This window comes from Indicator indicator, chromosome 12, assembly GCF_027791375.1.
Source record: "Indicator indicator isolate 239-I01 chromosome 12, UM_Iind_1.1, whole genome shotgun sequence".
Taxonomy (NCBI): domain Eukaryota; kingdom Metazoa; phylum Chordata; class Aves; order Piciformes; family Indicatoridae; genus Indicator; species Indicator indicator.
In genome coordinates this window covers 24,473,566-24,500,279 of record NC_072021.1, presented here as the reverse complement: position 1 = coordinate 24,500,279, position 26,714 = coordinate 24,473,566, and the positions used below count along the sequence as shown (strand labels likewise).

At 58.7% G+C, this 26,714-nt stretch overlaps 1 protein-coding gene across 2 annotated transcripts; it reads right to left on the bottom strand.

Annotated features, from left to right (window-relative positions):
• NRBP2 (nuclear receptor binding protein 2) lies at positions 1–25,851 on the bottom strand. 2 transcript variants are annotated; one of them, XM_054385677.1, is made up of 18 exons: positions 25,654–25,851; positions 15,527–15,649; positions 15,085–15,186; positions 14,843–14,932; positions 14,071–14,111; positions 13,897–13,991; positions 13,183–13,206; positions 12,692–12,775; positions 11,455–11,510; positions 10,769–10,864; positions 9,857–9,989; positions 9,543–9,645; positions 5,483–5,533; positions 5,027–5,162; positions 3,575–3,628; positions 2,893–2,956; positions 2,206–2,261; positions 1–86 (listed from the first exon to the last, which is right to left on the bottom strand). In XM_054385677.1, exons 1-18 carry the CDS (start codon positions 25,768–25,770, stop codon positions 18–20), a joined length of 1,494 nt encoding a protein of 497 aa, XP_054241652.1. In that variant the 5' UTR covers positions 25,771–25,851; the 3' UTR covers positions 1–17. The 2 variants fall into 2 exon arrangements, with proteins under 2 accessions (XP_054241652.1, XP_054241651.1); XM_054385676.1 differs by having other exon boundaries at positions 9,857–9,986; positions 25,654–25,820.
• Positions 25,852–26,714: the final 863 nt, after the last annotated feature.

Sequence of the window (26,714 nt, the reverse complement as noted above, 5' to 3'; positions counted from 1 at the left end):
AGGCGCCGGGAGCAGGCTCACAAGGGAGGGGAGCGGTGCTTGTGGAAGGCATTTTCCAGGAAGGTCGCCAGCTTCTCGCAGTCATCCTGAAATAGAACACAAAACATGCCAGGGCACCAGCGTGGCTTGGCTGCCGTGGACATGGGTGGGAAGAGACCTTAAAATCATCCAGCTCCAACCCCTGCCATGGGTAGGGACACCTCCTCCTAGACCAAGTTGCTCAAGGTCTCATCCAGCCTGGCATAGAACACCTCCAGGGAGGAGACATCCACAAGGTTGGGCTGATCCCCAAACTGCTCCTTGCAGCTCTGAAGGTATCTCCAGCATCACCCCTGGGGTGGCACCAGCTTCTGCAGATGCCTCAAGGCCAAGAGCCCCTGGTGAGGGGTTGCAGAGCCCACAGTGTCCCAGCCCAGCTGGCTGGAGCTGTGCCCATGTCCCCCGGCAGCTCCCCCCCAGGGCAGGACACGTGTCCCCAGCTCCTCCATCCCTGGGAGGGAAGCCAGGTGTGACCACCACAGCGTGGGTGTGCTGGGTGAGGAGGACATCTGCCACTGGTCACATCAGAGCCAAAAACGGGATGGAATCTGCTCAGGAGGAACCATCCACCCACAAAGAGCAGGGGCTGGGGGACAGCTTGGAGCCTCTACAGCTTCCCTGGGCAACCTGTTCCAGTGTCTCACCACCCTCCTAATGTCTGATCTAAATCCAGCTTCTTCCTCAACCTCCTTCCTCAGATGGTTCCATCTCCAGCCACTGAATCCCCATCTGAGTTTTGCTGGGGGAACAGAACAACTCACAGGCACATCTGGACCATGCTCTGCATGTGATATTCACTGAGAACACCAAAAATTGGCCAGGAATAGAGCCTTTGGGTCAGTTTAATTTCAACTTAATTAAGTGGCCACTGAATCTCAGGTTGTTCCTATGGCCAGCTGTCACGGGTCCTCACTTGGTCAGTGTCCAGCCCTTGGTCACCCCTGCTGCTGAATTGCTGATGCCAGGCAAGTTCTTGGCTCCTGAGGGCAAGATGTGTGGCCCAGGTGGGATCTTTTGTTAGGCTGCTGGAAAACCAACATCTGGGAGCAGGACTCCTTCAGATGAGAGTGGTGAGACACTGGAACAGGCTGCCCGGGGAGGTTGTGGGTGCCCCCTCCCTGGAGGTGTTCAAGACCAAGCTGGATGAAGCCTTGAGCAACCTGGGCTAGTGGAAGGTGTCCCTGCCTACGGCAGGGGGGTTGGCACTGCATGATCTTTAAGGTCCCTTCCAACCCAACACATTTCCTGATTCTATGATTCTAGGTCAGGAACGGGCAGCAGAACTCCAGGCTGGGAGTTTGAGGTTTAGATCAGATGTAAACTTCAAACCTCTGAGAGAAAAGTCTGGGACCTGTGGGGTAGGGAAGATGCCAAAGAGGGGAAGATGGGTTAAAAGGAGGTCATCTCCTTGGAGGAAGCAGGAAGTACTTTACAGTCCATGGGAGAAGGACCTGTGTGGGCTGTGTTCTGCAGCAGGAGCTGCCCCAGCCCCACACACTCTCCATGGTGCAGGAGAAAGCACTGCAGCAGCACATCAGAGCTGGGCTGCAGGGTCACCACGCTCGGATGCAGGCAAGGAGAAGGTCTGACTGCCCTTCTCCCCAGGTGGACTCCTGACTCTCGCTCACTTGCGCTGCCCTGTGCCTAACGTCAGCACCCACAGGGAGGAGTCCTCCCAAACTCTGCCTCCACCCCAGAATCCCAAACTCAGACAAAATCACAGGAAATGGGGTTTGATTTCTGCTGCCTCTCCCCAAGCTCTGGGTGGGCTGGGTGGACTGGGCTGCTCCCAGTTGCTCTTGGGACTCTCTGCAGGCAGCTGAAGGAGCAGCTGAGTGCTGGGGGGCCACCTCCTCTGGCACAGTGAGTTCAGAGATGTCCAGGCAACACTGGGACAACTCTGGCAGATGGGAGGTGGCCTCAGCTTCCTGCTCTGGTTCTCACCCTGAGACTGAGGACACCAACCCCACCATCATGGTAGGACTGTCCCTTCAAAACAGCAACCCAGGGCCAGGCATGAGCAAAGTATGGAGGCAAAAACCCAGACAGCCCAAACTCCACTCTCTGGGTGATGGAAGTGGGGTGGAGGAGCTCATCCTCTGCAGTGTCACACGGGCTTGGGGACTGCAGCAGCACAATGGAGATGAGGAGTGGTGAGGGCCTTACCTCGTGGATGAACCCATAGTGCACCAGCTCCGTAGCTAAGTCCTTGGAGTTATCAGCTGCAGAGACAAGGCATGGTGAGGACATGGAAGCTCCTGCATCTCCTAGCTCCTCCCCTACCAGCAAAGCACCGATCCCAGCCCACAGCACACCTGCTTCACACCTCACCACGCTTCAGGGCACATGTTGGGCTGGTTCAGGAACTGCTGGGTAGCCCTGGGGCACTCAGAGCTGGGCAGGGATGGAGCTGCACAAGGTCCAGGGCAGGAACGAGCCCCAGTCCCACCATGCCCCACAGCCTTGGCAATGTGGCACTTTGGGATGTGCCCCATGTTTGGGCTCAGCTCGTGGAGAGCAGCCAGGCCAGGACCTGGGGCAGCAGAACACAAGGAGCCGGTGAGGCAGCAGCTCCCATGTTCATTCCCAAGCTTTGTGCTTCAGTGGGGCAGTCCAGGGGCTCCAACACCCTCCTTAGGGTGCAGGTTACCACCACGTGCCAGGGGCTCCAAGCCCTGGGGCAGAGCAGACAAGAGTTGGTTTCACAGAGATCTGAGGGTTTGCTCTGCTCTCCCAACAAAAGGAAGAAGGAAAAGATGTTTGGAAACCCAACCTCTGTCTAACCCACCCTGCCCAGAGCCACCAGGCAATGCTTCTGCACTCACACACAAAATGCCCTTGCAGGAAACCTACTGGGCAGCAGGTCATAGCTCAGCTGGCGGTGCAGCTTGTCCTCCAGGATCAACAGAAGGGTGAGCTGCAGGAAGAAGAGAGGGCTCCTTACCACACACAGCTTCTCCACAGGACAGGAAGCTGCTGAGTGCCACCAGCACCCATTACTGTTGGCAGTGGTGGGCTGGGGACTGCCAGGTGCTGGGTGTCTGAGGCAGGGTGGTGTGAGTGTCTTGGAGGGAAGTTCTCTCAACAGTGACTCCACCTGCAAGTGTCCGGCTAGAAAGGAGTAGTTAAAAGATGTCCAAAGACATCGAGGTCTCCCTGCCCTGCAGCCAGAGGGGGCTGGTGGCTTTGTTCTTCTCTGGGCTTCTTTTATGACAGAGGGAAAGGGGTAAGTGAAAGTGGTCAGGCACTGGAACAGGCTGCCCAGTGAGGTGGTGGAGTCATCATCCCTGAAGATGTCCAAGAAATGAGTAGATGTGGCACTTCAGAACATGGTCTAGTGGTCATGGAGGTGTTGGGTAGAAGATTGGACTTGATGACCTTAGAGGTCTTTTCCAGTCTTAATGACTCTGAAATCCTTTGGGTTCTGCAGTAAACTACTTGAGACCAGCCTTCATCCCAGCCAGATGCCAGAGGTGGGTTCAAGACCTGCATGTCTTGCCCAGTGCCTGGCATGGAGCAGGAGCTGGATACTTACATGCCACTGGGTCTTGTCCTCGTTCAGCTCCATGTTGCATTGCATCTGCACCACCTGGAGGAGCAAACAGCAGGCACCAGATGGGGTTAGAGCTGCACATGCCCAGCAAGCTCCTCTGACTGCCTACAATGATGGCCAGGAGACAGAGGACAGGGCAAGAAGAGTGGCTGATGATGGTGGCTCACAACGTCTCACTGTGTGCATGACAGCAAAGGACAAACACCAACCCCTGCCCAAGGGGAGCAATAAACTCTGGCCAGCACACAGGCAGCAGTGGCCTGGCTGGCAGGAGGCTTCACTGCTGGAAAGACTCTGGGGCCATGGTGGGCAGCAAGCAGGACATGAGCTGCAACGTGTCTTGGCAGCAGGAGAGGCCAGCAGTGTCCTGGGGCACAGCCAGGGTGTGAGGGAAGTCATTGTTCCTCTTGTTGAACTTCATCCAGGTGCTGCAGCTAATTCTGGGCCCACAGAACAAGAAGGACATTGATGAACTGGAGCAAGTTCAGGGAAGGGCCATGAAAGTGATCCTGGGCTGGAGGCCTGAGGGAGCTGGGCTTGCTCAGCCTGGGGACAGGAAGGCTCTGTGGGATGTGACACCAGCCTGCCCCTACCCATGAGGGGGCTGTGCTGCAGCACCAACCTGCTCTGCTCAGGGCTGGATTCCTCAATGGTTTGGGGTGCTTCACTTCCCTACAGAGGAACCTGGAAGGGCTGGATTGATGGGCAGAGGACAGGGCAATGAGGTGCCAGGCCAAGCCCTTGGGTCCCACCAAGGCCAGGAAGGCTCCAGGCTGGGGGCAGGAGGGGCTGGAAAGTGCCTGGTGGGAAAAGCCCTGAGGGGTTGGTGGCAGCATCTGAAAAGGAGCCAGAGTGTGCCCAGGTGGCCAAAAAGGCCACCAGCAGCCTGGCCTGCAGCAGCCCCAGGGTGGGCAGCAGGAGCAGGGCAGGGATGGTGCCCCTGGACTGGGCACTCGGGAGGCCACCCCTTGAGTCCTGGGGCCAGGTTTGGGGACCTGACTCCAAGAAGGACCTTGAGGGGCTGGAGATGTCCAGAGAAGTACAAGGGAGATGGAGAAGGGGTCTGGAGGAGAAGGGTCTGGAGAGCTTCTGAGGAGCAGCTGAGGGAGCTGGGGGTGTGGAGCCTGCAGCAAAGGAGGCTGAGGGGAGACCTTGTGGCTGTCTGCAAGTCCCTGAGAGGAGGCTGGAGCCAGGTGGGGCTGAGGTCTCTTGTGCCAAGGGCTGGGCCAAGAGTAAGTGGTCTCTGGTTTCCCCAGGGAAGGTTGAGCTTGGCCATGAGGAACAATTTCTGCCCTTTGAAGCTTGTTCAGGCCTGGCCCAGGCGACTCTGACCAGGGCTGGAGCTCAGAGAATGGCTGAGGGAGAGGGGTTCCTGCAGCAGGATGTTGGGCATGGGACCATCCACCTGCTGTCCCCACCTAGGACTGGCCTTACCTTCCTGGTCTCCACATCAAAGGGCTCTGGGGTGGGAGTCTTGGCCTTCTGAGAGTCCTCCTGGGGCTGGGAGAGCACTCGGGGGAGGGCATGGGGCCTGGACACGGCAAAGTTCATCAGGGGGTAGATCCCATTCCTGGTGCAGACACAGAGGGAGGACAACCAATGAGCCCTGTCCTGCAGCCCTGGCACAGCTCATCTTTGGAGCTCCACGGCCCTGACCAAGGACCTGCCACCACAGAGTGGCTGCACTGGCAGGGGGGCAGCATGGTGGGGAGGTGGCCCAGGCTTGCTCACCCCTGGGGGACCTCATCAGGAGCCACACACCAAGGTCTGCTGTGAATGGGACCTGCTCCAGTTCTGCCCTCGAGCCTGGCTGCAGGCTGCCCAGGCAGAGACCCTATAGCTCAAAGCTGGTCAGACCCCCCCAGCTCAGCCAGCACCAAGCCAACCCACCTGACATCCTCCAAGAACTTGTCAAGCTCCAGGAAGGAGACCTCGGAGTACCTGGGAGAGAAAGAGAATGAAGCTGGCTGGAGAGAGCAGAGCAGTGCAGGCGTGCTGTGCTGTGCTGTGCTGTGTTGTGCTGTGCTGTGCTGTGCTGTGCTGTGCTGTGTTGTGTTGTGTTGTGCTGTGTTGTGCTGTGCTGTGTTGTACTGTGTTGTGCTGTGCTGTGCTGTGCTGTGTTGTGCTGTGCTGTGCTGTGCTGTGTTGTGCTGTGCTGTGCTGTGTTGTGTTGTGCTGTGTTGTGCTGTGCTGTGCTGTGCTGTGTTGTGTTGTGTTGTACTGTGTTGTGCTGTGTTGTGTTGTGTTGTGCTGTGCTGTGCTGTGCTGTGCTGTGTTGTGTTGTACTGTGTTGTGCTGTGCTGTGTTGTGTTGTACTGTGTTGTGCTGTGTTGTGTTGTGCTGTGCTGTGTTGTGTTGTACTGTGTTGTGCTGTGCTGTGCTGTGCTGTGTTGTGTTATGTTGTGCTGTGCTGTGCTGTGCTGTGTTGTGCTGTGCTGTGCTGTGCTGTGTTGTGTTGTGCTGTGCTGTGCTGTGCTGTGCTGTGCTGTGTTGTGCTGTGCTGTGTTGTGTTGTGTTGTGCTGTGCTGTGCTGTGCTGTGTGTGTGTGTTGTGCTGTGCTGTGTGTGCTGTGTTGTGCTGTGTGTGTTGTGTGTGCTGTGTTGTGTGTGTTGTGTTGTGCTGTGTGTTGTGTGTGCTGTGCTTGTGTGTGTGCTGTGTTGTGCTGTGTGTGTTGTGTGTGTTGTGTGTGTTGTGTTGTGTGTGCTGTGTTGTGTTGTTGCTGTGCTGTGTGTGTTGTGTGTTGTGTGTGTGTTGTGCTGTGTGTGTTGTGCTGTGTTGTGCTGTGCTGTGTTGTGCTGTGCTGTGTTGTGCTGTTGTTGTGCTGTGTGTGTTGTGTGTTGTGCTGTGTGTGTGCTGTGTTGTGCTGTGTTGTGTGTGCTGTGTTTGTGTGTGCTGTGCTGTGTTGTGTTGTGTGTTGTGTGTGTTGTGTGTGTTGTGCTGTGCTGTGTTGTGCTGTGTTGTGTTGTGTTGTGTTGTGTTGTACTGTGCTGTGCTGTGTTGTGCTGTGCTGTGTTGTGTTGTGTTGTGCTGTGTTGTGTTGTGTTGTGTGTTGTGTTGTGCTGTGCTGTGTGTGTTGTGTGTTGTGTGTGTGTTGTGTTGTGTGTGTGTGCTGTGTTGTGTTGTGCTGTGTTGTGCTGTGTGTGTGTGTGTTGTGCTGTGTTGTGTGTTGCTGTGTGTGCTTGTGTTGTGTTGTGTTGTGTGTGCTGTGTTGTGTTGTGCTGTGCTTGTGTGTTGTGTTGTGTGTGTGTTGTGCTGTGTGTGCTGTGCTGTGTTGTGTTGTGTGTGTGTTGTGCTGTGTGTGTTGTGTGTGTGTGTTGTGTTGTGTTGTGCTGTGTGTGTGTTGTGCTGTGCTGTGTTGTGTTGTGTTGTTGTGTGTTGTGTTGTGCTGTGTGTGTGTGTTGTGTTGTTGTGTTGTGTTGTGCTGTGCTGTGTGTGCTGTGTGTGTTGTGCTGTGCTGTGTGTGTTGTGTTGTGTGTGCTGTGCTGTGCTTGTGTGTTGTGCTTGTGTGTGTGTTGTGTTGTGTTGTGTGTGTTGTGCTGTGCTGTGTGCTTGTGTGTGTGTGCTTTGTGTTGTGTGTTGTGTGTGTGTTGTGTGTGTTGTGTTGCTGTTGTGTGTGTGTGCTGTGTTGTGCTGTGTTGTGTGTGCTGTGTTGTGTGTGTTTGTGTGTGCTGTGTGTGTGTTGTGCTGTGTTGTGCTGTGTTGTGTTGTGTTGTGTGCTGTGTGTGCTTGTGTTGTGTGTGCTGTGTTGTGTGTGCTGTGTTGTGTTGTGTGTGTTGTGCTGTGTTGTGTGCTGTGCTGTGTGTGTGTTGTGTTTGTGCTTGTGTTGTGTGTGTGTTGTGCTGTGTTGTGTTGTGTGTTGTGTTGTGTGTGCTGTGTGTGCTGTGTGTTGTGTTGTTGCTGTGCTGTGCTGTGTTGTGTTGTGCTGTGTTGTGCTGTGTGTGTGTGCTGTGTTGTGTTGTGCTGTGCTTGTGTGTGTGTTGCTGTGTTTGTGTTGTTGTGTGCTGTGTTGTGTGTGTGTTGCTGTGCTTGTGTTGTGTGTGTTGTGTGTGTTGTGCTTGTGTGTGTTGTGTGTGTTGTGTGCTTGTGTGTTGTGTGCTGTGTGTGTTTGTTGTGCTGTGTTGTGTTGTGTGTGTGTGCTGTGTGTTGTGCTTGTGTGTGTTGTGTTGTGTGTGTGTTGTGTTGTGTGTGCTGTGCTGTGTGTGCTGTGTGTGCTTGTGTTGTGTGTGTGTGTGTGCTGTGTTGTGTTGTTGTGTGTGCTGTGCTGTGTGTGTGTGTTGTGTGTTGCTGTGTGCTGTGTTGTGTGTTGTGTTGTGTTGTTGTGTGCTGTTGTGTGTGCTGTGCTGTGTTGTGTGTGTGTTGTGTGTTGTGTGTGTGCTGTGCTGTGTGTGCTGTGTTGTGTGTGCTGTTTGTGCTGTGTGTGCTGTGCTGTGTTGTGTTGTGTGTGTTGTGTGTGCTGTGTTGCTGTTGTGCTGTGTTGTGCTGTGCTGTGTGTGTGTGCTGTTGTGTTGTTGTGTTGTGTTGTGTGTGCTGTGTGCTGTGTGTGTGTGTGTTGTTTGTGTTGTGCTGTGTGTGTTGTTGTGTGCTGTGCTGTGTGTGCTGTGTTGTGTGTGTTGTGCTGTGTGTGTTGTGTGTGCTGTGTTGCTGTGTTGTTGTGCTTGTGTGTGCTGTGTTGTGTTGTGTGTGTTGTGTGTGCTGTGTGTTGTTGTGCTGTGTGTGTTGTGTGTGTTGTGCTGTGTTGTGCTGTGTGCTTGTGTTGTGTGTGTTGTGTTGTGCTGTGTGTGCTGTGTGTGTTGTGTTGTGTGTGCTTGTGTGCTGTGTTGTGTGTGCTGTGTTGTGTTGTTGTGTTGTGCTGTGTGTGCTGTGTTGTGTTGTGCTGTGCTTGTGTGCTGTGTGTGCTGTGTGTTGTGTGTTGTGTGCTTGTGTGTGTTGTGTGTGCTGTTGTGTTGTGTTGTGTTGTGCTGTGTGTGCTGTGCTTGTGTGTGTTGTGTTGTGCTGTGTGTGTTGTGCTGTGTGTGCTGTGTTGTGTGTGTGTTGCTGTGTTGCTGTGTGTGCTGTGTGTGTTGTTGTGTGTGTTGTGTGTGCTGTGTGTGTTGTGTGTTGTGCTTGTGCTGTTGTGTGTTGTGCTGTGTTGTGTGTGTGTGTTGTGTGCTTGTGTGTTGTGTTGTGTGTGCTTGTGTGCTTGTGTGTGTGTTGTGTTGTGCTGTGCTGTGTTGTGTGTGTTGTGTGTGCTGTGTTGTGCTTGTGTGTGCTGTGTTGTGTTGTGTGTTGTGCTGTGTGTGCTGTGTTGTGCTTGTGTGTGTGCTGTGTGTGTTGTGTGTGCTGTGCTGTGTGTGCTTGTGTGTGTTGTGCTGTGCTTGTGTGCTGTGTTGTGTTGTGTGTTGTTGTGCTGTGCTGTTGTGCTTGTGTGTTGTGCTGTGTGTGTGTTGTGTGTGCTGTGTTGTGTGTGTGTGCTGTGTTGTGTTGTGTGTGTTGTGCTGTGCTGTGTTGTGCTGTGTTTGTGTGTGTGTGTGTGCTTGTGTTGTGTTGTGCTGTGTTGTGCTGTGTTGTGCTGTGTTGTGTGTGCTGTGTTGTGCTGTGTTGTGCTGTGCTGTGCTTGTGTGTGTGTGTTGTGTTGTGTGCTGTGCTGTGCTGTGTGTGTTGTGTTGTGTGCTGTGTGTTGTGTTGTGCTGTGTTGTGTGTGCTTGTGTTGTGTGTTGTGTGTGTTGTGCTTGTGCTGTGCTGTGCTGTGCTGTGTTCTGTTGTGCTGTGTTGTGCTGTGCTGTGCTGTGCTGTGCTGTGCTGTGCTGTGTTGTGCTGTGCTGTGCTGTGCTGTGCTGTGCTGTGCTGTGCTGTGCTGTGCTGTGTTGTGTTGTGCTGTGTTGTGTTGTGCTGTGAGACCAGGGCCAGCTGGCTGGAGGCAAGTCCTGGGCTCATGGCCATGGCTGCTCTGGAACCTCTCCCTGATCCTCACCTCCACTGCACTCCAGGCCTACCCTCCCTGCGGATCTCTGCCATCACCATGTTCAGGTCCAGCTCCTTGATCTTCTCCTCTACCACGTTCTCTGGCATCAGATCTGGGGTGCAGGCAGAAAGGGGCCATCAGCTGGGAAGTCCCATGAGGTGGCCTCTGCAGCACGGCTTCCAGAGAAGGTCTTGGAGCCCCTGCCTCTCTCCCCAGCTCTGCTGGGACAGTGGCAGGAGCTGGGGTGGGGCAGGGTGGCCCATGGGTGCTCTGCTGGGACAGTGGCAGGAGCTGGGTGGGCAGGGTGGCCCATGGGTTCTCACACTGGTTGTTGATGAAGCAGTGAGCTGCCAGCAGCTTCAGGGAGTGGACTTCGAAGAGCACCCGGTGGAAGAGCAGGCTGTTGGCGGTGGGTCGCTTGTCTGGGTTGAGGGTCAGGCAGGACAGAATGAACTCCTGAGGGACAAAGCAAAGGGACCAGCTGGAGGGGAGCAGGGCTCCACCTGCTCCAGCCCCACCACAGCTACCACAGCTCTGCCTTGCACCTCCCAGTCACTGCTCCCTGGGGTGGGCACTGGACAGAGAACCAGAGCTGAGAGAGGGACCAGTGATCAGGTCGGGGGTGTGCTGGGGGACACCCATGGGCTAGCAACATGCCCTTGGGGCCAGGAAGACCAAGGGTCTCCTGGGGGCATTCAGCAGAGTGTGGCCAGCAGCACAAGGGAGGTTCTCTTGCTCCTTTGCTCTGCCCTGCTCAGGACACAGCTGCACAGCTGGGGACAGTGCTGGGCTCCCCAGTTCAGAGACTGGGAACTACTGGAGAGAGGCACTGGAGGCTGGGAAGCTGCTGAGAAGACTCTGAGGAGGGAAGGACCTGGGGCTGCTGAGCCTGGACAGGAGAGGACTCAGAGGGAATTTTCTCAACATCTGCAGGGTGGGGGGCAAGAAGCTGGGGCCAGACTCTTCCCAGTGGTGCCCAGGGACAGACCAAGGAACACCAGGCACAAACTGGAAGCCAGGAGGTTCCCTCCGGAGCAACCTCTTGGCATGGAGGCTTGCAAGCCCTGGAGCAGGCAGCCCAGAGAAGTTGTGGTGTCTGAATAGCTTCCAAAGCCACCTGTGCATTAGGATCCTGGGCACCTGCTGTGGGTCACCCTGCTGGAGCAGGGGGGCTTGTCCTGGGTGAGCTCCAGAGGTCCCTTCCAGGCTGAGCCAGGGGTGCCAGCCGTACTCACCCGCATGTTGGGGTCGTCCAGCGAGTGCCGTGCCCGCGCGATGGCCTCCTCGGAGACCCTGGTGTCACCATTGCTCTGGATCTCCAGCACAGCCATCTGGGGAGGAACCAGCCCAGGCACATCTGAGCACGGCCAAGCCTTGGGGCAGTCCTTCAGGGCTTCCCAAAGGGACATCCCCTGGCAGGTCCTCCCCAGGACCCACCACCCAGCCAAGCTCTGCACCTCCTGTGCTCCCCCAGGCTCCCAGGCTGCTGAGTCCCTGCCCTTGGGGGCAGTTTCTGGCCGGATCTGGGCTGTTCACAGCTCCGTGGTGGGACAGACATGGGAGGCACAAGGCAGACAAGGGCCATGCTCTGCCTGGGCCAGCTAAGCTTGGCGTACCAGGGCCTCTTGGAGCAGCATGGTCTGTACCCATCCCTGTGCCCTCCTGCCAGGGCTGCCTCAGCCCAAGGAGGAAGAGGAAGCACCAGCAGAGTTGGCCAAGAGGCACCAGCCAGACATTGCAGGGGGGAGCTGAGCTGCTGCCCCCAGGGCAGGGTGGACCAGCAGCAGGAGATGTTCTGCTGACCCCAGGGAGATGCCTCCATCGCTGCAGGAGATCCCCAGCTCACAGCCTGAAGAAGGTACCCAGGCCACCGTGGTGCCCAGCAGCTGCTCTGTGCCCAGGGCTGGCTGCAGTTCCGTACCTCCAGGGCACACATCCCAAAGGAGAAGATGTCCACAGCCGTCCCGTCTGTCTTCTCTGCAAAGCCAAGCCAGGACCACCTCAGCTCACCTGGCCCCGGTGGCATCTGCCAGGTGTTGGGGTGCTCCCCAGCCACGAGCAGAGCCACCCCTGGTCAGAGCCAGCCCTGGTCCTGCTGGGACCCTGTGCCTCACCAGTGACTGCCACAGCAGTGCCCATCCCACGCAGGCTCCACATCCCACTGCCCACCAACAGCTAGCCCCAAATCGTACCCACAGCAGTGCCAGGGTTGCATGGAACCTGCTTGGTGACTCATGGCCAACAGTGCCAGCTGTGACTGCACCCAGAGATCCTGCAGAGCCCTGCACCCACACCTGGCACAGGGCATCCCCTGTCCCTCTGCACCCACACCTGGCACAGGACTCCCCGCATCCCTCTGTGCCCATGCTTGGCACAGGAGTCCCTGTGCACCTCTACACCCATGTTTGGCACACGACTCCCCACATCCCTGTACACCCATACTTGGCACAGGACTCCCCACCTCCCTCTGTGCCCATGCTTGGCACAGGACTCCCTGTGCACCTCTACACCCATGTTTGGCACAGGACTCCCCACCTCCCTCTGTGCCCATGCTTGGCACAGGACTCCCTGTGCACCTCTACACCTATGCTTGGCACAGGACTCCCCACCTCCCTCTGTGCCCATGCTTGGTACAAGACTCCCTGTGCACCTCTACACCCATGCTTGGCACAGGACTCCCCACCTCCCTCTGTGCCCATGCTTGGCACAGGACTCCCTGTGCACCTCTACACCCATGTTTGGCACAGGACTCCCCACCTCCCTCTGTGCCCATGCTTGGTACAAGACTCCCTGTGCACCTCTACACCCATGCTTGGCACAGGACTCCCCACCTCCCTCTGTGCCCATGCTTGGTACAAGACTCCTTGTGCACTTCTGCACCCATGCTTGGCACAGGACTCCCCACATCCCTCTGTGCCCATGCTTGGTACAGGACTCCTTGTGCACCTTTGCACCCACACCTGGCACAGGACTCCCCACATCCCTCTGTGCCCATGCTTGGTACAGGACTCCCTGTGCACCTGTGCACCTCTGCACCCATGCCTAGCAGAGGACTCCCCACATCTCTCTGCACCCACGCCTGGCACAGGCCCTCCTGTGTCGCCGCACGCTCAGGGCTGGCACAGGCCCCCTGCAGCCCCATGCCCGCTGGCACTCACGGCCGTACTCCGGGGGGAAGAAGTGGAGGTTGCGCAGCTCCTCCCTCTCGATCCTGATTGGGCTTCGCAGGTCGTCCGGCAGCGCTGCGGTGGGAAGGGGACACCTCCAGCACCTCCGCCCCTCCGAGCTGCCCACAGGGGGCTGTGTGCCCTCCTGCCCAGCAGAGCCGCCCTTGGGCACCCCTCTGCTCCCAGATCCCAGAGGGACAGAGGTCCTGGGGGCTCTCTGTGCTCTCCTGCCCAACCAGCCCACCCGTGGGCACCCTTCTGCTTCCATGTCTTGGCTGCCTGCAGAGCCCAGAGGCTCCTCCGAGGCACCATGTCCCGCGGTGAGAGGTGCCCAGGGCTTGCAGGGGAGGAGCCCCAGGGGTATGGAAGGGGTTGGAAGGGATCTCTGGAGATCAGCCAGTCCAAGCCCCTGCCAGAGCAGAGTGAGACTGACCCAGGGATGGGACCAAGGTGGCAGTGAGAGGTGGCAGAGAGGCACTCACCATTTGCAAACACCCGGTGCCAGACTGCCAGGCAGCACCGGGGTGGGCACATGAGAGGCAAGGAGTGGAGGAGAAAGAAGAGAAGGTTCCAACCCTTGCTCACCATCGCAACACCATCCCACACTATCCCAGCACCACCTCACACCAGCCCAACACCACCCCAACACCATCCCACACCACCTCACACCACCCACCACCATCCCAACACCATCCCACACCACCTCACACCACCCACCACCACCCCAACACCATCCCACACCACCCACACCACCCACCACCACCCCAACACCATCCCACACCACCCACACCACCCACCACCATCCCAACACCATCCCACACCACCCACCACCACCCCAACACCACCCACACCATCCCACCCACCCACCACCATCCCAACACCACCCACACCACCCACCACCACCCACACCATCCCACACCACCCCAACATCATCCCAACACCATCCACACCACCCAACACCATCCCACACCACCCACACCACCCACCACCATCCCAACACCATCCCACACCACCTCACACCACCCACCACCATCCCAACACCATCCCACACCACCCCAACATCATCCCAACACCATCCACACCACCCAATACCATCCCACATCACCTCAACACCACCCCACACCAGCCAATACCACCCCAACGTCATCCCAACCCCATCCCACACTTCCCCATATCCCTCAGTGCCAGGTGCCCACCAGAGCCGATCTTGATGAGCCCATTGTGCTGGATGAAGATGGTGTCACTGGTGAGATTGCCATGGATGATGGGAGGCTCACAGGAGTGCAGGAAGCTGGGGGGCACAGAGCACCCCTGAGCACCTCACCTGTGCCCAGGGACAGGCAGGGCAGTGCCAGCTGTGCCCTCCTTACCTGAGGGCAGACAGGATCTGGGTGCACCAACGCTTCCAGGCCTAGGGCAGAGACCAGAGCTCCCATCAGTGCCCAGCAGCTGCACCTGATCCCTGCTACCCATGGCCCAGGGGGATGTCTGGCCCCCACAGCTCTGCAGAGCTGCTGCCTAGGGAGGTGCCAGGTGTTGTGCCACCCTCAGCAGCCTCCTTTCCAGCCCCAGCCTGGAGGTCAGCACCAAGTGCTAATGGGAGCAGGGACATCAGGTGCCAGCTCTGGCAGTGGGGTCCACAGTGCTCATCAACAGCTGGAGAAGTGCCAGGCTGGTACCAGGCTGAGCTCCACCCTCCCTGGGCACCTCGCAAGGTCAAGCACAGGGCCCCGGAAGGGTCCCCCAGGTCCTCAGCCAGTGGATCCCTGCCTGCAGAACCCACCCCAGCCCCACTGGCAGTGGGTTTGCAGGTGGCACTGGTGCCTCCAGCCCAAGCCCTGGTCCCTCACTGGTGGAGAAGCAGCTCCCTGCTGAAGCCCAGGCAGCAGTACCTCACTGTTGCAGCTTCCAGAAGGTTCCCCACCCCGGAGGCAGGTCCCAGGAGCAGGATCCTGTCCTGGGCTCTAGCTCTGACTACCACCAAGGTTCCACCTCCCTACAGCAGAGAGTCCCTGGGTAACTTGGGGAGCAACCACACACTTGCTCGACCTTCTAAGAGACCAGAGACCTCCTCTGTGCCAGCAGGTACAGAGCTGCCCAGCTGTGTCCCCAGGGCCCCCTGTGCTGCTCCCAGGAACCCACCCTGGCGTTCATGGCCTTGTGGTTCTTCTTGGTCTTCTTCAGGAACTGCTTCAGGCTCCCTGAGGACACATACTCCGTGATGAAGATGACCTGGCAGGGAAGGTCAGCATCAGCTCCCTGGGGTTCCTGCCCTCTTCCAGTGGGCAGCATGGAGCCCTGGCAGGGCTGGGATTGCCCCTGGATGCCACGGGCGTCCCTCCCCCAGCCTGGAGACCCCTGCAGATCCTCTGAGCCCTCCCTACCCGAGCCTTCAAGTCCTTCACATCCAGCCAGTACTTGTGGAGCTTCACGATGTTGGGGTGATCTACCAGCACCAGCTGCTCAAACATGGTCTTGATCTTCTCCTGTGGGCAGAAGAGTACAGGCAGGGTGCCAGGAGGACACCTCTGAAAGCAAGGGAACCCGTGGCTGGGGAGGGGGCTGTGCCCCTGGGCACGGGAAAGCTGGGTTTTGGGGGCAGCAGACAAGGGAGCTGCCTCTGAGAGGGCAGGGAAAGCTCAGTGCCAGGGAGATAGGAGTACATGACGAGGTGAGCCACCACTACCAGGCACCAGAGATGCCAGGGTGGGTAGGCACAGTCCCTGATGCGACACTGACCCTGGTGGCACACTGACTGAGGTGTGCCAGGCACTGGCGATGCCCAGGGCTGGTGAGCAAGGACACTGCTGGGTATGTGACACCAACCTCGTGAGCTTTGAAGGCCTTCTTGTCAGTGAAGAGCAGCTCATTCCACACCACCTCCACACCCTCCTCTGTGTCCATGGCCAGGAAGGTGCTCTGGATGCCAGGCATGTTGCCCTGGTTCACCTGTGGGCATGGGAAGGGGTGAGACAGCCTGGCTGTGCCCTGACCATGGCCACCATGCTGCTGGAGGCACATCCTGTGGGAACATGGCCCTGAGGTCTCTGCTGGAGGACTGCAGGGTGAGGGGGGCAAACCCCTGTCTGCTGCCTGTCCTGCCCTCAGGACTTGCCTGCTCAGCACCCTGGGCACCACAGCAGCTGGCAGCACATCTCCGGGGTCTGAGTGCACAGGAGAGAACCAGGATGGGGCCAGTTCCCATGCCAGCTCCCCTCCTGAGTGCATTCAGCACAGTGAGGTTCTTCCAGCTTCCTCACCCCTCTCTGAGTCATGGAATGCTTTGGGTTGGAAGAGACCTTTAAGCTGATGGAGTCCAACCACTGACCCAGCACTGCCAGGGCACTACCAAACCATGGCCCTCAGCACCACAGCTCCATGGCTTGGAAACTCCTCCAGGGATGGGGACTCTGGGCTTGGCACAAGAGATCTCAGCCCCACCTGGCTCCAGCCTCCTCTCAGGGACTTGCAGACAGCCACAAGGTCTCCCCTCAGCCTCCTTTGCTGCAGGCTTCACAGCCCCAGGTCCCTCAGCTGCTCCTCACAAGTTCTCCAGACCCTTCCCCAGATTCATTGCCTTTCTTTGGACACCTCCAGCCCCTCAAGGTCCTTCTTGGAGTCAGGGGCCCAAATGTGACTCAAGGTGTGGCCTCACCAGTGCCTACTAGGCATGAAAAGAGGATTGTTCCGTGACTGCCAGGGCAGAGCCCGGCTGTGTCCCAGGGCAGCTGTGGGCACAGACGTGGGCACACGGCACCCCCGGCACTGGCAGGGCGCAGCCGGGCAGCTCATGGCCCAGTTCCTGCTGCAGACACACAAAGCACCTCTGTTCCTTGTTCTCCACACTCCAGGCTCCACCAGCTCCACAGAGCCCAGCACGGAGCTGCCAGTGACCACAGCCTCCCAGTGCTCCCAGCAGCCACTCAGTGCTCCCAGTGCAGGCACAGCCCGAATGGAAGTGCCCAGCATGGGCACTGCTTGGGCACAGTAGGGAGACAGCTCAGCCCTCACCCACAAGATCCCCCAGTCCCAGTATGATGGGGTGGGAAGCGACCCTGGAGCTCACCCAGGGCAGCCCCCCTGCTCCAGCAGGGGCACCCACAGCAGGTGCCCAGGATTCCCATGCCCAGCTGGCTTTGGAAGCTCTCCACACAAGAAGACTCCACAACCTCTCTGGGCAGCCTGCTCCAGGCCTTAGAACCCTCCAAGCCAAGAGGTTGCTCCTGAGGGAACCTCCTGGCTTCCAGTTTGTGCCTGGCTGGGAAGAGTCTGACCCCAGCCTCTTGCTCCCTACCTTTTAGCTCTTGCTGAGCATTGAGAAGATCCCTTCTCAGGCTGCTCTTCTCCAGGCTAAACAGCCCCAGGTCTCTCAGCCTTTCTCCCTCAGAGTCTTCCCAGCCTCAACTGGCCACTCTCCAGTAGTTCCCAGGCTCTGAACTGGGGAGCCCAGCACTGGCCCCAGTTGTGCAGCTGTGACCTCAGCAGGGCAGAGCAGAGGGGAAGGAGACCTTCCCTTGACTTGCTGGCCACACTCTTTTGAATGCTCCCCAGGAGACCCTTGGCCTTCTTGGCCATGAGTGCACAGTGCTGGCTGATGGGCCGGCAGAACGTTCCCTGCTCCAAGCAGAGCTGGACCTTCTGCTGCAGAGCCAGGCTGGGGCTGAGCAGCTGCCCCAAGCTCCACAGGCACACAGACACTGCCTTATGCACATGGACACCTCTGGGGTCTGAAGAGACCAGCTGTGGGTCACCTTGGTGACCTCAGGCTGTGCTCTCAGGGGTTCCTGGCAGCTCCATGTGCTGCTGCTGGTGAGCACATGGGGTGGAAGAGGCTGGGGACCTCCCTGCTCAGGCAGCTTCCAGGCAGGAGCCAGCCCTCAAGCTCACTGGGGACACAGCGGCCGAGGTTTGCAGGAGGTTTGCAGGAGATCAGGTGGCTCCTTACAATAAACCACTGCCTTCTGCACCTCACTGGGCATGGAGCTGGCCAGAGGAGGAGGCTCACTGTGGGGGTTCTGGGGGCCCTGGGAGAGCAGCGGTGGCACAGGGCAGGAGATGCTGGCATTTAGACCAGGCTTGGAGAAGCAAACAAGGACAAGCTGGGTTGTCAGCTGTCTTGAGTTGCTCTGGGAGATGTGAAGGGCATGGCCATGGTGCCTGGACTCTACTGCTCCCCTGCTTCTCCCCAGCACCCACATTTGTGTTCTCAGGACAAGCATATGCTGGCCTCATCCAGAATCATTTCGGTTGGAGATCTCCAAGATCATGCAGCCCAACCCAGCACTGCCAGGGCACCACCAAACCATGGCACTCAGCACCACAGCTCCACAGCCTGGAAACCCCCCCAGGGATGGGGACTCCACCTCTGCCCTAGACAGCCTAGGCCAGCCCTGCACAAGCCTCAAGGGGCAGAAATTGTTCCTCATGGCCAACCTCAACCTCCCCTGGGGAAATCAGAGGCCACTTCCTCTCATCCTCTCACTTGTTTTGTGGGAGAGGAGACCAAACCCCTCCAATGCTGGTACTTCCATGTGCCCCTGGCAGAGGTCTGTGCTCATGTTGCCCCACCACAGGGCAGAAGCCTGGCTGCTGGCAAGGAGAGGAGGCTGGCAGGACATGAGGATGGAGACCCCCATAGCATGCACAGTTTACCTGAACCCTGGTGACACCACAACTTGATCCCTCTTGGCACAGGGAGCTGGCAGGATTTGCTGGGCACGAGGCTGGGCAGGGAACACGACGTGCCCGGGAGAGAACCTCTGCAGAGCAAACCCTGCTGCAGGACCTCCTGAGCCCTGCCTGGGCTTCTCCAGGGACTTTGCTCAGGTTACAGTTGGCAAGGAGGTGCCACGCACAGGGACACACCTCGGGCTGTGTCCCCTCAGAGGAGGCAGAAGATGGAGGATGGGGACAACTCTGCCAGCCTGACTCTCAGCTGCCCTGCCCACCTCCATGTCCCCAAGCTCAGCAGAACCTATCCTACCCTCTTTACCCCACACTGTGGCTGCGTCCCCAGTGGCCTCTCAGCCCCCCAGGGACAGGGAAAGCAGAGGGCGGGCAGGTGGAGCTGTGCCCAGGGACAGGAGCTGGAGGAGGTCCTGCAAGAACAACAGAGAGCGGGCAGTGGGCATGTGAGGGTGAGGAGCTCACCCAGACTCCAGGCACCCAGGGGCAAGAGGGTCACCCGTGTGTAAGAGCCCTTTCTTGTACTTGTAAATCAATAAAGATAAAATCACCTTTGCTCCCCACCCAGACAACAGCTGCCTGGGGGGATGGAGGGGTTGGGGTAGGGAAAGACCACTGGAAATATGCAACAGAGATAAAACACATCCTGGCCTGATTAGCCCAGGAATGTGTGAACAGGGCGGAGGCCACACTGGTGCCGACCCCTGGAAGGTGCAACAAAGATTAAGATCTGCTGTGAAGGACCTGCCGGATGGGTCAGCTCTGCCCAGCAGGGAGCACACCTGGCAGGCACATGTGCAGCGATGTGAGCAGGGTGTGGGCTGGGTGAAGCTGCAGGGAATGAACCAGGAACAGTACAAACGCCCTGAACTACACCAGCTTAGAAAAGAACATCGCCGTGGATCAGCCTGCAGGCAGCAGTCCAGGACGTCTCACCACCACCACCGCACCATGCCGTGCCCTGAGATTTGCCTACTGTAGAAGAAAAGAACTCCTGAAGAAGAGAGCAGAACTCCACTGAAGACAACACACACTGGAAACGTCACGGGACAACACAAGCTGAAAAGGACTCGGGCTTTGGAAGCTCTCTCTGTCCCCTTCCAGCCCAGGACAGCACAAGAACCCTGAGCATCTCTCCCCCTCCCTCCTCTCCCTTCCTCGGACCTCCTCCAGCCAAAGAAAGCGTCTTGGGGGGAGGGTGATAATATAATTCCTTCCCGGCTCTCTCTCTCCATTTTAACTCTCTCTCTCCCTTCTACTGTTCTGTCCACGTTGTCCTTTAATAAACAGCCTTGCTTTTGATGTTTGGCCCTCATTTGTGTCGTAATTCCACAGCACAGGAATGTTCAAAACAGAACCGAGGCTCTCTCCCCCATCAGACCCAGACACCATGGTCTGGGCAGTGAGTGCCTAGGGGTAAGGGGGGGTCACTCACAGTGAGGGATACCTGGGGGTGAGCAGCCCACCCAGGGTCCTGCTGTGGGGTTCTCTGGTTGAAGAGCCAACTCAACCCCCACCCTAAGCTGGGGTCTCTGCCTGGGGTTGGAGCCCCTTTGTCCCCAGGGACGTGGCCAGCACCAGCAACAGCACCAAGCAACTATGGAGAAACCTGAGCCTGGCAGGGTGTCACCTCATGACAGGGACACCAGAAGCTGTGACAGAAGAGCTGCCGGGTGACATCCATCTATCTGCAGCCCATAGCAGGACAGCTCGCTGGTGGCTCTGCAGGAGCTGGAGCTGGAGCAGGGGCAGAAGCAGGGACAAGTGCAGGAGCAGGGGCAGAGGCAGGAGCAGAAGCAGAGACAGAGGCAGGGGCAGGAGCAGAGGCAGGAGCAGGAGCAGCAGCAGGGGCAGAGCCAGGAGAGGCAGGAGGAGAGGTGGCAGGGGCAGGAGGAGAAGTGGCAGGGGCAGGAGAAGAGGCAGGAGCAGGAGGGAGACATCTGCAGTGCCCGCTAAACCTGTTCTCCCCAGTGCTCCTGTTACACAACCAGCAGGTGAAGGGAACTCACCAGACGGAAAATATTTGGATTCCAGAGGAGCATTTGGGTCCCACCCTCACAAAACCACCTTCTCAGCACTAACTGAACTGACCTAGACACACTGGGGGCCAGGAGAGCAGGGGCTGAAAGGAACCCATGGCCAGCACTGCAGGATGTGCAGCAGCAGAGCTCTCCCACCCCAGAGGCACCCACTCCATCCGGCCCTTGGACATGGACTTTCCCAATCCATCCAGACCCCCTGCCCAGCAGCAGCAGGAGGAGGTCACTGGTTAACATCTGTAGACTTGAAGATGAATCCCTGAATCCCAGCACAGTAGCAGCTGGAAGGGAGCGGAGGAGGAGTTACAGCGCAAGACCTGGAGCAGAACTGGCCTGGTGCTGGCAGGAGGGGGCTGGACATTGCCCAGCCACTGCATGCCCCTGGGTGCCTGCCCCTGTGCCCAGCAGCTGCTGCAGCAAACCCTGGGGTCCCTGTTCTGCTGCCTGCACTGGGCACAGGGACAGGAGGGGACTTCTCCACTGCCCAGATAAGAGCCACGAGAGACCCTGAGTGAGGAAGTGGTATCTGCCAGACCATGAATCATCCACAAGTGCCTGGCCAGTGGGCAGGGGTGCCCAGCAGGCAGCTAGACCCCAGGAGCTGTTTGCTTCAGCCCAGGAGGTGTTGGCTTTACACCAGGAGCCGTTTGCCCCTAGGCAGGAGACTTGAGCCCAGGCTGGGCACTGCCCTGAGCCACTCCCCAGCTCAGTGGCACTTTGGAAATTCACTGGCACATCCCAGAGCCCAGGACCAGATGGCAGGAGGGATAGAGAAGACTCTGCAGAACCTGGCAGGAAAGGAGAAGGGTTCTCACTACCAGCATGAGCTGGGTATGAGGCAGGCAGGCAGAACCTGGGTGGGTTGGGCTAGGAGCAGGAGGGGACAAGGACAAGCTGGGCACACAGCGTCCCAGGACCCCAGTGCCTGCCAATCAAAACTGCAAGCAAATGCCCAGGGGGTGGGCTCTGCAGGACTCATCCAGGTGATGAACTGTGCTGGTGATCCCATTCTATCTGGAGAAACCCAAACAGCAATAACCCCCATTAAGAGGGATGCACCGGGATGGGGATTTCCCCTCCTGCTGTGCTGGCACCCAGCAGACCCAGCTGAAGATCTGAGTAGTGTGGTCTCCAGGAGAGCCACCACCCCACCTCACCAACCAGCTCCTGAATGCTGTGGTGATGCCAACACCACCAAATGCCAGGAGCACATGATCGTCCTCAGCCCATTTGGTGACGTGGCTGTGGGACACCTCCACGGTCCCAGAGGTGGCACACAAAAGGCCCCAGGGCTGAGCATGTTCTATGGTTACAGCAGAGAGTAACCAGAGAAGAAGGAAAGAGGAGACACAGGGCCAGGAAGGAGAAGAAGCTTCCAATACCCATCCACCAGGAACAATGCCCCCAAGTAGGAAGACCAGAGAGGGGGGCAACACAAGCTTGGTGAAACCAGAAAGGACACAAACCAGGGGGATGCCAGCAGCTGCCAGCCTGCTGAACCTGGAGCTGGGCACGTGTGGGGCACGGCAGAGACCCCACAGCAGGCAGGAGGTGCCCTGGGAGCTCACTCAGGAGCTCTCCAAAGCAGGAGGTACTGTGGTGGAGCAGAGGGAGGGGAACAATGAGCGTGTTAGGGCAGGAGAGAGGACAAGCCCCAGCTCCAACCTCCACCACGCTGACGTCAGGTCCCTGCCAGCAGCAGAACAAGGCCAGGGATTGTTCCACCCGCAGGGCTCAGCCAGGATCAGGGGAGCCTTGGAAGGGGGAAGGAGAACAGGAGAGGAGACCTGGAAGGTGACAAGGAGGAGGCTGGGTCCAATCCAGCCCTGCCTGTGTCTGGACTCCATGCTGAGAAGCCCTCTCTGAGGACTCCTCCGTGCTGAGAAGACCACGTCCATCTGTCTCTGAGTTCCAGAGACCTCACCTGGTGTCCCAAACAACCCCAGTTAAACCCACCCCGGGCTGTCCCACCTCCAGTTTGGGACACGGGGCAAAGCCTTGTGCCAGTGACCTGCCTGACCACCCATGGGCACCAGCAAGTCCATCCTGGCATGTCTGCAGTGAAGCTGCGGCACCAGCACGAGCAGGAGAGCAGGGGGCAGGAGCAGACCCAGCCAAGCCCCTGGCTGCTCCCCTCAGTGGAAACAAGGGTGGTGGACAACCCCACGGAGTTGGAGGGTCTCTAGGCAACCCACGGCAGGATGGGTGACCCCCATTGCAGGGGTAAGCAGAATCCGGGGAACCCCCTGCCGCTCCACGCCTGTCCCTGTGGTCTGCTGCCATCTCCCAACCTTTGGCAACACTCCAGAGGTTCCCTACTGCAGATTGCTCCAAATCACTCAATTTCCCTCAAATCCTCCTGCAGCAGCTCCTCTCCTCCCTCCTGTTCTCCTTCTCCTGCTGCTCCTGCAAGTTACAGACCCGGCCAAAATGGACTATTTCAGGTAAAATCATGCCTGGCCTTTCTCCATCTCCACCAGCCAAGCTGGAGTTGGGGCATCACAGAGCAGAACAGAGTGATGGAGGCCACAGCAGAGCTCCAAGTTGCAGAAAGCTCTAAAGTTCAGTGCTGTGAAAACAGCTGAGGTTTGCTCCAGCTCTTCTGAAGAGAACAGCCTGAGGAACACCAACAGTGACCCAGAGCATGGACCACAGGCAGAATAACATGTGGGGACACCTGGAGATGGGCAGGTGAGGTTGGAGAGGTGGTTGAGATAATGACCTGAATCTGGTCAATATTAGAGATCGACGTGGTGGTGGTGAACAGTGGTTACCAGGGATCATTAGTGTTCACCAGTGCTCCTCAACAGCAGTGTCCACAAGTAATAGATGGACTCTTCCAATCAACATGATTCCATGATCTTTGGGTCCTGAAGTCCTCTCTCCAATGGATGAAGGGTTTGTGCAAGCAGCAGGAATGCCACCAGACTGTTCAGGGTCCCAAAGGCCACCCAGAAGCCTGTGTGCAGAAAAGGAGCGCTGCAGAACTCACACAAGCAGCAAGCCACTTGGTTTTCCTCTTCCTGGCCACTGCAACTCCTTCAGGAGACTAGGAAAAGTAAATGGAGTCACCAGAAAAACAACTTCTGAAAGAACTTCTGAAGCAACTTCTCTTCCCACATGGAAACGACCCCACAGCAGTGCTCCTGGGCTGCTCCTCCACACGGATCCAGGGCAGAAGGGAAGGAGGCAGAGCTGGCATCCAAGGTGATGTCCCCAAGGCTCACAAGACATTCTCCATATGTTCTCCACACACTCTGAGTGCTTCTGCTTCCTGAACTATTCCTGGAAGTTTGTGACTTCCCATCCACGAGGAATGTTGTGTCACCAGCAGGTGAAGGATGTTGTGAGGGAAATGTTCTTCCTGGTGTCCCTGGCCACACTCAGCCCTGCATGAAGACCTTGGCAGGTTTGAACTGTTGTTCTCTGTACCTGATGGTGGTGTGATGAGGCACCTGGAGAGCTGAGCTGCTGCTCTGTCTTCTGGTGGAGCTGTAACAGCCTTGGTGTCATCCTCTGCACGTGTCACTAACACACCAGCAGCCCCTCACAGACTGTGCCACAGAGCACCATGCCTTCAGCATCAGAGCATGGAATGGGATGGGATGGGATGGGATGGGATGGGATGGGATGGGATGGGATGGGATGGGATGGGATGGGATGGGATGGGATGGGATGGGGGGTTTGTTACAGTCACAGAATCATGGAACTGTTGGGTTGGAAGAGGCTTCCAAGCTCCTGGAGTCCAACCACTAACCCAGCACTGCCAAGGCTCCCACCAAACCATGGCACTCAGCACCACAGCTCCATGGCCTGGAAACGCCTCCAGGGATGGAGACTCCACCACTGCCCTGGGCAGCCTGGGCCAGGCCTGCACAAGCCTCAAAGGGCAGAAATTGTTCCTCATGACCAATCTCAACCTCCCCTGGGGAAATGAGAGGCCACTTCCTCTTGGCCCAGCCCTTGGCACAAGAGATCTCAGCCCCACCTGGCTCCAGCCTCCTCTCAGGCACTTGCAGACAGCCACAAGGTCTCCCCTCAGCCTCCTTTGCTGCAGGCTCCACACCCCCAGCTCCCTCAGCTGCTCCTCACAAGTGCTCCAGACCCTTCTCCTCCTTCTCCAGATTCATTGCCCTTCTTTGGACACCTTCAGCCCCTCAAGGTCCTTCTTGGAGTCAGGTCCCCAAACCTGACCCCAGGACTCGAGGGGTGGCCTCCCCAGTGCCTGCTAGTCCAGGGGGACCATCCCTGCCCTCCTCCTGCTGGCCCCCTCAGCTTGCCAGCTGCTGCTGAAGGTGTGATGCTGGAGCCCATCACCCAGTTATGCCACCACATCATGAACCACTCTGCAGCCTCACTGCCACTGTCCTGCCACGTGCCCCTGCCCACCATCCCCACCTCTCCTTAGAGGTGGCACAGGGACCCACCACCAGAGCACGGGGCAGGGGGCTGAGGTGAGATGAGGTGGTCCAAAGCCTTTGTCTAGAGAGGAGGAACCGGGTGCCTAGTCCTGGGGATGGAGGTGCCCAGGGTGAAGGGGTACAGGGATCAGTCCTGCCACCGTCATTCACCAACAGAGTCCCTGTTCCTGCAGCAGCTGCCCAAGCAGTGACCCGCAGCCACCAGCCTGGCCCAGGAAAATCTGCCAGGACCCAGCTTGGTGCCAGCTCCCACCCCACACCAGGCATGGCTCCTGGCACCAGGCACCCAGCGCCGGGGCATGGCAAGCCCAACTCCCCACACATGGCACGGCCTGGCTCCTCGCACCAGGCACCTCCACAATGGGCACTGCACACTGGGCACCCCGCACCGGGGCATGGTAAGCCCAGCTCCCAGCTTCCCATATTGGGTCATAGCCTGGCTCCCTGCTCCGGGCACCCCACACCAGGGCACGGCAAGCCCAGCTTCCCATACACGGCACAGCCCAGCTCCCTGTGCTGGGCTCTGAGCTGCTCCCCACACTGGGCTGCCCACACCAAGACACCCTGCACTGGGACACCCCGCACCGGACACGGCAAGCTCAGCTTCCCATACTGGGACACAGCCTGGCTCCTCACACCGAGATCCAGCCCAGTTCCCGAACCAGGACCCTCTGCCCGGGGCTCCCCTTCCCCGGGGCCGCTCCCCCGATCCCGCAGCCGCGGCCATGACCGGGTGCCGGCAGCGCTGCCTTGTCCCGGTCCCTATCCCGGTCCCTGTCCCGGTGCCCGTTCCGGTGTCCGCACGCACCTGCTCGCGGCGCTTGTGCCAGCGCCCGCAGGGGCTCTCCTCCAGCACCTCGCTCTCCTCCTCGCTCTCCTCCTCCTTCTCCTGCGCCAGTCGCGCGTCCGGCTCCGGCACCGCCATCCCGGGCCGAACCGGGCTGAGCCGAGCCGAGTCGCTCCGAACCAAGCCGAACTGCGGGCTGACAGCGCGGAGCTGCTCCGAACCGAGCCAAGCCAAGCGAAGCTGAGCCGAGCCGAGCCGAGCTGAGCTGCGCCGACCGAAACCGAACCGCGGGCTGGCGGTGACGAGCCGAGCCGCTCCGAGCCGAGTATCTCCGAAATAAGCCGAGTCTATCCGAGACGAGCCGAACCGGGGGCTGACAGCGCCGAACCCCTTCGAACCGAGCCGAACCGCTTCGAACCGAGCAGCTCCGAACTGCGGCTCGACGAAGCCGACCCGCTGCGACCCGAGCCCGAACCGCTCTGATCCGTTCCGAATCGCACAGAGCCGCTCGGAGCCCAGCCGCGGGCTGTCAGCGCCGCGGGGCCGTCCCGGGCTCGTCCCGCCCCGCTCCGGACGTGCTGCCGCGCACGGCCCGCCCCGCGCCGCCCCGCCCGGTCCGGCCCGCTCCCCGGCACCCCGGCACCCCCGTCGAGCCCCCCCCGCGACAGCCCCGCTCCTCGCAGGGCCCGGAGCCCGGCCCCGCACCCTCCGCTGGGCCTCTCTTCCCCCGGCCTCTGGCCAGGCCTGTCTCGGCGGGAATCCCGAGCTCCCCCGGCCCTCCCAGCAGCCCCGAATGCTGCCGCCTTCATCCCATACCTCCACAGCCATCATCTCCACCATCACCATCATCACATCCAGCACCTCCACCATCACCATCATATCCATCACTTGCCCCTTCATCATCACCTGTGTCCTGTGTGACCCTCATAAAGTTCGACAAGGCCAAGCCCCAGGTCCTGCACCTGGGTCAGCACAACCAGGTGTCAATGCAGGCTGGGGGTGAAGGGCTGGAGAGCAGCCCTGGGGGGAAGGTCTTGGGGGCTGGTGGGTGAGAGGCTGGACATCAGCTGGCAGCAGGTGGA

Bases quoted from the DNA above. Each gene is read 5' to 3' on its own strand.
- NRBP2 (XM_054385677.1), bottom strand. From the start codon at position 25,770: ATGGCGGTGCCGGAGCCGGACGCGCGACTGGCGCAGGAGAAGGAGGAG. The intron at 13,992-14,070 runs GTAAGGAGGGCA...TGTGCCCCCCAG, and splicing joins CAGATCCTGTCTGCCCTCAG to CTTCCTGCACTCCTGTGAGC. The intron at 3,629-5,026 runs GTAAGGCCAGTC...TTGCTCCTCCAG, and splicing joins TTGATGTGGAGACCAGGAAG to GTGGTGCAGATGCAATGCAA.